The 12,500-nt window shown below is 41.5% G+C and overlaps 1 protein-coding gene across 8 annotated transcripts in view; it reads right to left on the bottom strand.

Moving 5' to 3' along the window:
- The window catches only part of LOC128691404 (homeotic protein ultrabithorax-like), a 1,565,881-nt gene that overhangs the window by 862,727 nt on the left and 690,654 nt on the right, over positions 1-12,500 (bottom strand). For all 8 annotated transcript variants that reach the window (XM_070091535.1, XM_070091530.1, XM_070091531.1 and 5 more), the window contains one exon: positions 10,898-11,369. In XM_070091535.1, the coding sequence (XP_069947636.1) occupies positions 10,898-11,369 (472 nt within the window). The remainder of the gene's footprint in view (positions 1-10,897; positions 11,370-12,500) is intronic.

Here is a 12,500-nt window from a genome sequence, read left to right on the forward strand (position 1 = left end):
TATTACAATTTCGCGAGTCATAATATCAGGAAATGTGCAATTAAAGAGAACCTAAAGAAAATAGGACCCATGTGTTCCTCAGATAGTGGCATCGTTATACAAGCAGCAGCAGCATCACTGGTTTGAGGTGGTCATTGGAACTAAGGACAGAGAGGCACTGTATGAAGATTGTATATGAATTATCTAACATGATAGTGGAAAAAAACTAAACTCCGAAGTAGACTTAGTTCTCAACCTGGCTCCTGAACACTTTGGTGTAGATTGCTCTTTTGAGCTTCGTTATATCTACTGTAACGTGATTTGCTTTTAATCGTGTCATTTCGTAAGACATAATATTTGTTCATTGCTTTCACACTGAAGAAATTCTTCCTTGTGGTTTCCTTTTCACATCTGAACTAATTGCCAGCTGTGTTATACCATTTTGATTTCTCCCATCTCAAACTGTCTATTACTAACAAATGTCTCCAATGACGCTTACAAATCATGATGTCTCCTCTAGCTTGCCAGTCTTTATTAACATACGATCTAGCTTTCTTAACACAGAATACTCAACCTTCACAGTTTTGCGACCAGTTATGTAGGGAACCCCTTAAGTTTCTCATGTTTTATGAGATGATGGTTCCGTGCTGCCTCAGCGAACTAGAGTACTAATCTTTTGTATGCCATGTAAATTGATTTGAATGTTTCCTTCTGTATCCTGAAGCCTATTATTAATATGATGATTATTATTAAGTTTTAGCCCTGTATATGCCGCAAATGTCTTTCAATATGTGAACATTTTCTGTTCTATAATATGAAAACCTAATTTTCTAACCTTACTAGGAATTTGCTTAACTGTAAAGTTAGGTAAACAAAGATTTTTCTTGTGAAGTGAATTGAAATCTAAGGAACTAATGGATAAACAATCATTCGCTTCTCAAAGTGCATTCATGAACAAATCTCCTAGTACTCCCATTCATCAGCCTCAGGCTAAACATACCGTGGCTCTTTAACAGGCTCAAGGAAGACTTACTATGAGCTAATGGACCACCTGGGAAATACCTCAGCCCCCTGTTCTTTACTTATATCTTTTATTAAGAATTACTGTATCCTCTGTCTTTTATTAACGTGAGGTCATCAAGTAACACCTGTGAAGACCATGAATTAAAACAAATATATTAACGAACGAACAGATTAATGCTCTAGGTGACAAAGTGGATTCATTAATACTGATAACAATGTTTTATGTGATACATCAGACTTACTGGCACGCACACCAATGTTTCATGTGATACATGGAGTTATTAACACTCGGAACAATGTTTTATGTGACAAAGTTGACTTACAAATATACAAATAAGTGTTTTACAAGAAATTATCTGTTTATTACGGTTTTTTTCTGAAACACTGACATTAGATCGTCATGTTTATCCATTTGTTTATCTACCATTTTAAGTTTCTATCAAATCAATATCTATCCCCTATTCTACGTATAATGAAAATAACCCTAGCACCTGTAAAATTAATAATTTACAACCTAATCATGCAGAATATGATGAACTGAAATCTGAAGCCAAAACAGGAATACGTAAGCTTCCATAAAAGGCAAACAACAAATTGCTTGGATTTATATCAAGAAGTATAAACAACAGGAGTCTACAGATTATTATATAGATCTACACAGCTCAAGAACTGCACCTCGGTAAGATGCAGTTCATTGGAACTGCATCTTACCGAGGTGCTGGAACACACAAGGAACATACATTCCTTATCCAGAGGATTATGTCATTCATAGCCATTAACCTGCTCTCTCTTCGCTGACGAAGTATGAGAAGAAACACAATTTAATTAAACAAATGGAGATAAATAAAATACTGAAGATATCTAACGAAGAACAAACTCAAAACGATGGGTTCATGTTGAATAAATTCAGATTTGGAAAGCCTATAGGAAAGTACTGATTTGGAAAAAGAGCAGTAGACAAGTGGGAGAATCTGCCAAGAAGAGTGATTGAAGCTAACATCTGGGGCAACTTCAAAAATAAGTTGACTAAATATAAATAAGAAGGGTTGAGTTTGATGAGGACTTGCCAGAAGGTCTCTGCTGTTGTTCCTTAATTTTTTTGTTCTTTTTATTCTTGTGTGGAGAAGAAAAGAAGTCAAAATTTTGTGGAAGAAGTGTAAAACGAGAGAAGATAAATGAATGGATGAGATATTATCTACCAATTTTATTGACATTCCTTCTGAAGAAAATTGATGCAAGGCATAGAAAGCAAATGGGCCTTTCAGATATGGGTGAAAGTCGTGAGATATAAGAAACAGAGAAAGAGCTGGTAGAGGTGGAGAAGCAAATCTGGGTTGTTAAATGTACACAATGATGTGGACGTGAAGATTTCATGCAGGGAACAGTGATGAATGGGATTAAGATGTAAGAGCCAGAAGTAAATATGAAGAAAACGAGTAAATCAGTAAACAAGTTAGAAAAGGGAAAAGCTTCGAGGGTGGATAGGATTCAGAATGAGATTCTCAAAGCAAGCTAAGAAATAGCAATGGAACTGATGGTGCATTATGTGTGAAATGACGTAATAAATGCTGTTAAAAAATACATAGTTCCTTTGAATAAACAAGAAGGAGACATGAGTATGAAACTGATATGGAAGTCAGTCTGTTGAGAGTCCTGAACAAAGTGTATGATGGAACTGCTCTCGAAAACTACGAGAAAGATAAGAAAGGTGGATTGAAGAGGAAAAAGGTCAATTTAGGAAGAGAACATGTATGTTGCTAGTCCTATGATTAGCAACATGCTTAAAACTACATCAAAGATGTTCTCGGAGATGTAATGAAGGACTCATCAGGGTAGATAATGCTCTGAGATACTGAAACAATGGTGAACTGACACAAATCCAGTTATAAGAAGCTTTTATTAAAGAGGTTTCGCCCATACACAAGGCTTTCTCAAGTCACGAAAACAGATTATCTGTTTGAGATTTGAAAAAGCTTCCGCCCCCAACACACACCACAGACATCATAGCATTCACAAAGACAACATAAGCAATTTTCCCAGCTGGAAATCAAACTATAATAAAGTATAGAGTAAAGAGGAGTGGGAGCTGCACCACTAATCAGAAATAAATGAAGTTTTGAGCAGATGAAAGGGATGAACATAGAGGAATCAAATGACTACAAGGTAGAATGCTTAAGATTATGTGACAGAAGGTGGTGATAACACTGATGTACAATCCATCACTAAACAACAGGAGCCCAAGAAAGGAGAAATTTATAGCCAGAAGCAGACGAAGTAATGGTCAGATCAGCGTGACCCCAATGGTATCCCCAAAGGTGCAGAAAGGCGAAAGCTACAAGTATAAGAGCCAGGAAAAAAATAAACAAAGCAAGGAACAAGAAAACGGAGGAATACGAAGGAGAGCCTGAAACAGAAATACAAGGGTAAGAAAAGAAGCCGAGCTACAGTTTGAGAATGACATAGCAGCAGAAGGTAAGTCTGAACCAAAACTGCTTTGCGGTCACATTACATAACGGCTGCAGAATACCAGGTAAGAAGACAAAGTAGAAGGACGAGAACTCAGGAGAAACGACAAGGAAGTCTATGAGAAGAAGTTAATAAATTATTTTAAAAGGTATCCTCAGTGGAAACTAGGGCAACACCAGAAGTGAAAGAGTTAGTGTATATCACTGGGTACTACATATACCCACAACAGGGCAGGTGATGTGGTGATGGAAAACAAAACTTTTGACTGAGCTAGATACATCAAGAAGCAACGAGACCTGACAAAATGTTACCATAGATTCTGCAGGAGGGAACAGAAGCAGTGTCTGAGCATTTAGTTAAAATCTGCATCAAATCAATGAACGCGGGATAACTGCCAGAAGACAGCTAATGAAATTCCAATATTTATGAAATGAAACAGACAAGAGGCGTTAAACTACAGACCAGCATCAATGACATACATAGTAAGGTAATGAAGAAGATACAATCGGAGAGTGAGAGAGCACTTGGAGAGAAATGGTCCCTTTAAAAATAACAATCACGGGAATATATACTAAATCTCGGATTACTAACATCCTAGAGCTCTTTGACAAAATAAAACAAGTGATTCAAGAGACAAGAATGGGAGGACTGCATATTCCTGAACTGCATGAAGGTAGTTGATTCTGTACCTCAGAAGAGAAAAGTGTAAAGCCTTGAGGGGCAGGCAAGAATAACAAGGAATGCGCTAGGTAGATGAAAAATTTCTTTATGGTACTTTTAACAAAGTGACTGTCTGAAAAGAGATGTCAAAATGTGAATGTATTAAGACTCCCTCACACTGTTTCTCCTATATGTGAATTACATACCATAGGAAATAGACTTGGGTGAATCCCTGTTTGATATAATGTACAATAAATGAGAAGACTAAAAAAACAGTGTGGATAAAGGGAGGATGCAATTGGACCTGGATAAACTTCAGATTTGGACGGACAGGTGGCTAATGAAAGGAAGGGATAAGACGATCGGAAACCTAATATAGGCTCTGGGTACAGAGACTGCAAGGAGTGAACATAGTGCTGGGCATATCGCCAGATGTACACATCAACAGAATAACCTCGGAGGTAAGTGGTGGTTTAGCAAAACTAGAACTAGCTTTTAGGAATCTCAAGAATTGTTCATGACTCTTCCTATAATACATGTCAGGGCCATCTTGGAATATGCAGCACTAGCAGTGAACCCTCACCTGATAAAACAAGTTAAGAAATTAAAGAAAGTGCAGAGGTATTCAGTGAGACTAGTCCCAGAGATAAAAGAAATGAGCTACTAGGAGAGGCTAACAGAATTATACCAGACGACGTTAGAAGACAGAAGAATCCAGGGAAACGTGAAAACGATATACAAAATACTCAGATTCCTTGATAGGATGAACTTGGATAGACTGCTCGTAAAGTTAGAAGTTGGTACACGAGAACAAATAAGAAAGCTAAAAGACACTCGAGTCACAGGAATGTCAGGAATAATGTCTTCGAATTGATAACAGACAGAGAACAGTATAATCCCAACGAAGGAACAGTGGAGACAGGTTCCACACACAGTTTAGAGTATGACAGGACCCACAAGGAAACGAGAGAGTTAACCCAGTATGTGGCAGTTTAACTCAAAGGGTCAGGAGCTGAGACTCGACCCCATCAACCACAAATGAACATAAATATGTGAGTAGATTACCATACCCAAGCGCACACACGCATACGCGCGCGCACACGCACACGCACACGCATACACACACACACACACACACACGTGCTCGTGTGCACGAGAAACACCACCACAACCACCATCACAAACCACATACTGGTACCTAAACGACAAGCTTCTGTTTGAGGTTGCGTCAGTGGACAAAAACGCCACACCTTTACCCAAAGATGACTGGGAAGAGATGTGGTGAGACCTGCTGGTGTTGAAGTGGCTGTTAATGGTAGTGGTTGTGGTGATGGTGGTGGTGTATTAATGCTAATAGTAGTAGCAGTAGTAGCAGCAGCAGCAGAAGCAGAGGTGCTGCAGTAATGGTATTAGTGATTCTAGTGGTAGTGGCGGTATTTCTGATAATTGTGGTACTGGTATTAGTGGTAGCACTAGTGGCAGTTGTCACCGATGGTAGTGATAGGTTATGATAATGATAATGATCATGATCATGATGATTTTATTCAGATTAACACAGAGATAATTCAGGATAATCCAATAACGCAAGATTTTTGGGTCACTTTCACTGTTTCTCTGATCCTATTTCTCGAGATGCCGCCTACAACAGTCGCCTAACATCCAGGTACCTACTTACTGTTAGGTGAGCAGAGGCAACAGGTGTAAAGAAATGGGTCTAACGTTTCCACTTGTACTGGGATCGATAGTGGTAGTCGTATTGATGGTGGTAGTGGTATAAATGGTGGTGGTAACATTAATGGTCGTAGTTGTATTGGTAGGGGTAGAGGTGGTAGTGGTGGTATTAATGGGGCATTGTTAATGGTAGTGGTAGTGACTTTGGTGGCTATAATGGTATTGATTCTGGTATTGATGGTGGTGACATTCATTTTGATGGTGGTATTGGCCGTGGTAGGGGTGTTGGTGGCAGAAGTATAGGTGATGGTAGAGGTACTGTTGGTGGTAGTAGTGGTTTTGGTGGTGGTTGAGGCAGTGGTGGTGGTGGTGGTGGTAGTACTTGTGTTGGTTGTGGTAGTAGTAGTGGTGGTATTGGTGATGGCTGTGTTCTTGGCTGTTATACTGGTGTTGAAGGTGATAGTTATGGTAATGGAAGTGGACAGTAATGTTGGTAATTATAGTATTTGTGGTGTTAATAATGGCGATGGTGATAGTAGTAGATAAATAAACTATAAAATTACGTGGGAAGAGAATGAATTAGAGTGAAGACATAATGAGTAAATGACAATAAAATATAAACATAATAGATGAGATGGAAGAAGATTTCACGGATCAAGCAATACTTAACGAACAGACGACAGAGGTAAAAGCAGACGTTTCAGGATGGTAAAGAATATAAGTGAGGTTCCCCAAGTATCAGTACTAAGACCATTACTATTCTTAATATATGTTAATGACCCACCGGAGAGGAGTGAATAAATTATCAGTGACGAAAACCCTAATGAGAAGAATATAAACAGAAGAAGGTACAGACAGGCTACAGAAAGGCTTAAACAAGCTGAAGGAGGGGTGAAATAAATGATTATTGGAGTTAAACCCCTTTAAGCACAAGGTCATGAAATTTAGGACCGGAAATAGAATACCAGGGATAGAATACAGTTTAAGAAGTGAGAAACTTTATGTAACACTCGATGAGAAAGATCATGAATTGATCATACCAACACATCACCAGAATTGCATAACATCTCTAATATATTTGATGTGAGCAAATCTCAGAACTGCTTTCGGGGAAAAAATTCGTCAGTAATCTTTAAGGACTCGTTACAATACCCACGTGAGGCCGATCATTGACCAGCATCAGCACAGTCAGGTATATATAACTCAAAAAATTCAGAGGCTTGCAATAAGACTAGTTTCTGAGGGGATTGTGGTTTGAGGAAACACCAAGGAATGGAATCTGACAAATACAGAAGACAGGACTGGGGGAGACACAATTACGACATACATGATAATCTGAATTTGACAAATAGGGACCAACTTTGTGATAGACAAAAGTTAAAAGCACACATGAGCCACAGGGATGTTAGGGAATACTTTTTCAGTTACACGGACTTAATAAGACGGAAAGAGCTAGAGACAAACTCAGTTTACATTTTCAAGAATAGGTATGATAAGACTAACGTAACCAGTGACCAATAAAGTCATCTATTTTAGTTTAAAAGGCGAAGCCAAGAACGGAGATTCGACTCCGGTAAAAAAAAAATCGTGCGAGTAAACACGCACACACACACACACGCACACACACACACACGCACACACACACGCACACACACACACACACACACACACACACACACACTCGTACGTTTAGTGTATAGTTCTATAGGGTTTGCACTATTCAGGAAAAACGTACATGCGTGTGTGTGTGTGTGTGTGTGTGTGTGTTTCTCTGTTTGTGTCTGTCCGACTAACTAGGCAAGTTTTGGTTGGACTAACATAACTGTGAGGCTTCTGATGAGGCGATAGGTTTCAATACATAAAAGGAATCCGTGTTCGGGTAAGTGAATGCTCGTTTGTCCTCAGGAAACACCAGTAAGGGAATGGTCATAAGAGTGGGTTAGTTTGTGGTAAGTTCACAGGAATCACCTTTTGTGTGTGTATGTAAGGTGGTGGGAGTCTGTCAATTTCCAAGCTTTTTTTCTTTATCTTGATTCATTCCAAAGGAAAATTAAGCGACAATTTTAAAGCTATATTTTCTCGTCATGAGTTGTCGTTTGGTGTTGCTACGACATAAGATCACAGCCCTGTGTGGATGCCGGCCAAAACTTTTGTTGGGATAGTTGCCAGACCGTGTATTCTATTCTCAGGTTCCGACCTCTTACTATCTTCGGTCAATGAAGAGAGCGAGACAGTAGAAGGGGAAAGAAAAGTTTCGCAGTTAAGCGGGAAAGTTTTACCTGATGGGAGGCTTTCGTCGAGTGTTTCAATTCATGAAATCAGTGCCAGTGTTGTGGAAAGAGGTTTGAGGAACCGTAAAAAGCCAGCATGATAGGTAAAATTCCTCCTTCAACATATTTTCACTCCCCCAGCTGTAGGCTCTGTTCGGAGGCTCCGTGTGGATTCGTCTTGGGCTTTGAATTTCCCAGCATTCACTGAAGCTACAAACTTGATGATATAACATCTAAGATTACTAGAAATTGTATGCACGACTGATATATTTAACTCGACACCAGTTTCTAATAAAGCGGTGGTATGTGTGTTTTCCAACCAGACGTTTTGATAAATGATGTTTCAACCGAAAATCACATTGTAACAGTCTTCGGGGGCCGGCCTGACCAGCCAGGCAGAAACGTCAATATTTTCGGCGTAGTGTTATTTCCTTTTTATTTTACTTAACGCTGTTCACCGCACAAAAATACACAAAACGAAATAAGTGTTTGATCAGTATCTTGTTTGTGAAATGAGACTCAACTAACATGACTAAAAAAAAATGTAAAATTTGAAAAGAATGTATTGTAATGAAAGAATTTTTATATTAACCACGTCAAGTGTTTGCACAAATTTTTCACTGTGTGTTTGTGTAACATTTTGGTTTGTGTAAGCGCTTCATTGTGCGAGTGTGAAAGACAGTGAAAAAAAAAAACCTCAGCTTTATTTATGATAGTAAGATAGATGAGTAATCTATAATCTATTTTTGTCTTGAAATTCGCCAACATACGTACAATTATCCAAAGATATTCTTAGCCGCTAAGTAAACACCAAGCATCATTAGTTAATCACTTTCCTTAAGTTCCTGTCGCGAATGCCTTCCCGTTCGGTACTAACACACACACACACACACACACACACACGCACAAGGTCTTTACTATCGTGACGACAGATATAGGAACTAGAAATGAGTGTTTGTCACTGCCTTGTTTATTTTGAAGGTTACTGTCCCTCACTCACGTCCCCAGTAATGTGTGTGTGTGTGCGTGTGTGTGTGTGTGTGTGTGCGTGCGTGTGTGTGTGTGTGTGTGTGTGTGTGTGTGTGTGTGTGTGTGTGTGTGTGTGTGTGTGTGTGTGTGTGTGTACATAATAAAGACATTGTACGCGGTAAGGCCAATGGAACGCTCACTTATTGTTAATCACTGTAATTCGAGCGCTCACTCGCTCCTTCAGAGCCAGCTCACCACCACCTTACCCAGACACAAGACTCTCTCTCTCTTATCGTAGTGACATGACTATATCTCCCGTGTTTACTATCTCTTCTTCCCATTTTTATCTCCTCATGTCCTTTTCCTCCACACCCCGACCTCCTCAAACTCTCTTCCCCTCTCTCTCTCTCTCTCTCTCTTCTTCCTCCCCCTCCCCCTATCCCCTCCCCTCATGTTCTCCCCTTCTGATTTATGACTACCGACTCTGAACGTCATATTTTATGCCTACGCCTCTCACTGCGTCTCGCTAGGATACATCACCACTAGTAACACTGTTTCCTCTTCTGCCGTAGACTTAGCATGCTTGTCCTCACTGACCACAAGTTTCATCACTCTGTTTTTCCTCTTCTAATATTCCGCAGGTCTGAGGGTGCGACCTTATTTTTTTTTCACACTGACGATATTTACCTTAAGTCACAATTTTTTTTTTCAAATATCTACGTGTTTATTAGTTTTAAATTCACTTTTATTTTCTTTAAACACCCGATTTCATTTTTATTAGCGAATATACCCTCGTTTTTTTTTTCACGAACACACTTCCGTACATTTCATTTATTGGGTATATCTATTCACTATTCATCGTGTACATTGGTAGTTGCACTGGGAATTATTATTATTATTCACTTTATACTTATTTGTTACACTTCATTATATTCGGCACTGTGTTTCTCATCCAATTCTGCATTTAAATACACTTGTTAAACCGTGTTTATTTTTTTTTGGTTAATCACTCATTGTAACGCACAACTTTACACCGTAACATGTCGGATGTGTCAACACAATTTGCACTCCACTCACAAACATCTTCGGAAAACTTTGTCTCATTCGTCTAGACATTCTGAAAAGTTTCATTTCACTTCACCTCATTTTCTCGTGGTTCACATTTTCTCATCACTGGAGATCATTAAAGGATATTAAAAAAATGCTTGGTGGGTGATATTAATGGTCATTCTTCTCGGGTCTTTTCAAGTTTGTGTCTTTTATTTCTTTGATGACGAAGACCGCGAGACTTATTTTTGCATTTTACTATGCTAATTGTTTTCTTTAATTCCCCTTCCCCCCTTTGAAAATAGGATACTAAATTACCGCTGGCTTTCCTCTTTTCCAAAACCTAATTTGGTGTTGCTCCTTTGCGGAAGATTGGACGCAGTAGGGGATGGCGCGACCTCCCGCGGCTAAATGAAGGTTGAACTAACTTTTTTCCTGCGGGAACCTCACCATGATTATCTCATTGTATTACTGAAGATAGACACGTTAGGTAATTATGCAAATGAGAGCAACGAGGGGGGTGTTGGGAGATGCTTGGATCCCGAGGCTTTCTGATGAAATGATATTACACACTGACGGAAGAAAGTGATTTTTTTTTGGTGTGTAGAAATTTGGAAAATGAAGAGAAAATTAGGGAAAAAACTTAAGGGGTGTAAGGCGGGTGAGCGATGCTAGCTTAACGGATGTGCCTGGCACCGTATGGGCAGCAGCAAGGATAAGCATCACTTGGCACCTATAGGTGCCAATGCCACCAATAGCTGCATCACACCCTCGCCGCCCACACCCCGTCGATGTGGGCATCTTGCACGTACCTGCTATGGCCATCCAGGGGTAGAAGGTTGTGTTGGAAGGTGGCTGGTTCATCTGGTTGTTTGTCTGCTGCTGCGCCTGCTGCTGAGGCTGCTGGTGAGGCTGGGACACGGGCGTCATGCCGCACGTGTTCCAGGCTCCTACGTGTGAAGTTCGGTCCCGTGGGGATGTGCTGGGGTCCGGCGGGTAGCCGCGGGCCACCACGGGGTCCGGCGTGCATGCTGGCCTCACCGCAGGACCCCAGCCTCCCGTCATGTCTTTGCTGATGCCGTAACCGTTCTGGTCCTTGGCACAGTCTACCTTGAAGGGGTTTGGTGTCATATGGTCCTGTGGGGCAGCGTACAACTTGCAGGAGGCGGCTGATGCATCGTACCCATCCTGACGTGGTCCTGGCTGGCCATAGGGACTCACGCTGATGCCCAGGGGAAAGCGGTATGCCTGGTCCCCACCGGAGCCACCGCCGTAAAAACCACCCTGTTCGAAGTATGAGTTCATGGTTGTGGTTATATGAAGCTTAAACAACACTATAATCACCTACAGACACACTCACTCCACCACCACCAAGAACCAACTGATAGGTCCAGTAGCACTGATCACCACCCAACACACCAAAAACCCGATTTTTCAAATTGTAAATTTTACCCGCGCTACCACACCATGTGCTGGATTAAATTTGCTCATAGCAGTCGCTATGTGTAAACATATGAAGGACGGGCCGCAGCGGCAGAAGCAGCCAATAGGGATGGCTTGCGTCACACGGCCGCACCACGACTGTCACCTAACACAGCGTCCGCGCCGACAAGTAGCTCCGTAACAGTGACGTCACGGCCGGCCGGAACACACACACACACACGCGCGCTGCTGGTGGCTGGCGGCGGGCTGGCGCACACTGGCCGAATGGTGACGGTAAGCTCAGGTCTCGGGCCTGGCCACGCAACGGCGGCGCAGGTGGGGGCGGACCCTTGCAGGCCCGGGGGCGTGACGCTGGCAGGCCGCGCCCCCGGGCCCTCCTTCTCCACCTGCTGCTGCATGACGCCCGCCCCGCCCCGCACTCCCACGCCACCACTACTCCACCCCCACTCTATAGGCCTATGCTTACTCTAACGTTGCTAATACAGGCCTACAGCAGCTGGCACACATACACAACTGCCATGCCTGCCTGAACTGCCAAGACTTTAACCTGCGTCCAGATCTCTATATTCTGGTAATAGGCCTATTAGAGTACTTACAGAGTACTACTCCAGAGTACTTTGAAACTTGGTCTACTTTCTAACAGAAGTACTTATAAAGATCTCTGTTACTTGATCTATTACTGAATTAAGTTGAGGACTACCAAAGACTACCAAGACAACCAGAAGGTCTCCTACCTGACCAACCTTTCGACCAAGCCTACCAGACGGTCTCGTACCTCGAAATTTCCCGACCAGGCCTACAAGACTGTCTACTGCCTGACCAGCCTCTCGACTAGACCTATCAGACCAACTACCTAACCAATCTCTCGACCAGGCCTACCAGACGGTCTCCTATCTTGCCAAAGTCCCACCATTCTTCTGAACAGGCCTATTCAGCTAGCAGAGATGACCTGCTTTCCAGCCTTTTGCTGCT

Source organism: Cherax quadricarinatus, chromosome 36, assembly GCF_038502225.1.
Source record: "Cherax quadricarinatus isolate ZL_2023a chromosome 36, ASM3850222v1, whole genome shotgun sequence".
Lineage (NCBI taxonomy): Eukaryota > Metazoa > Arthropoda > Malacostraca > Decapoda > Parastacidae > Cherax > Cherax quadricarinatus.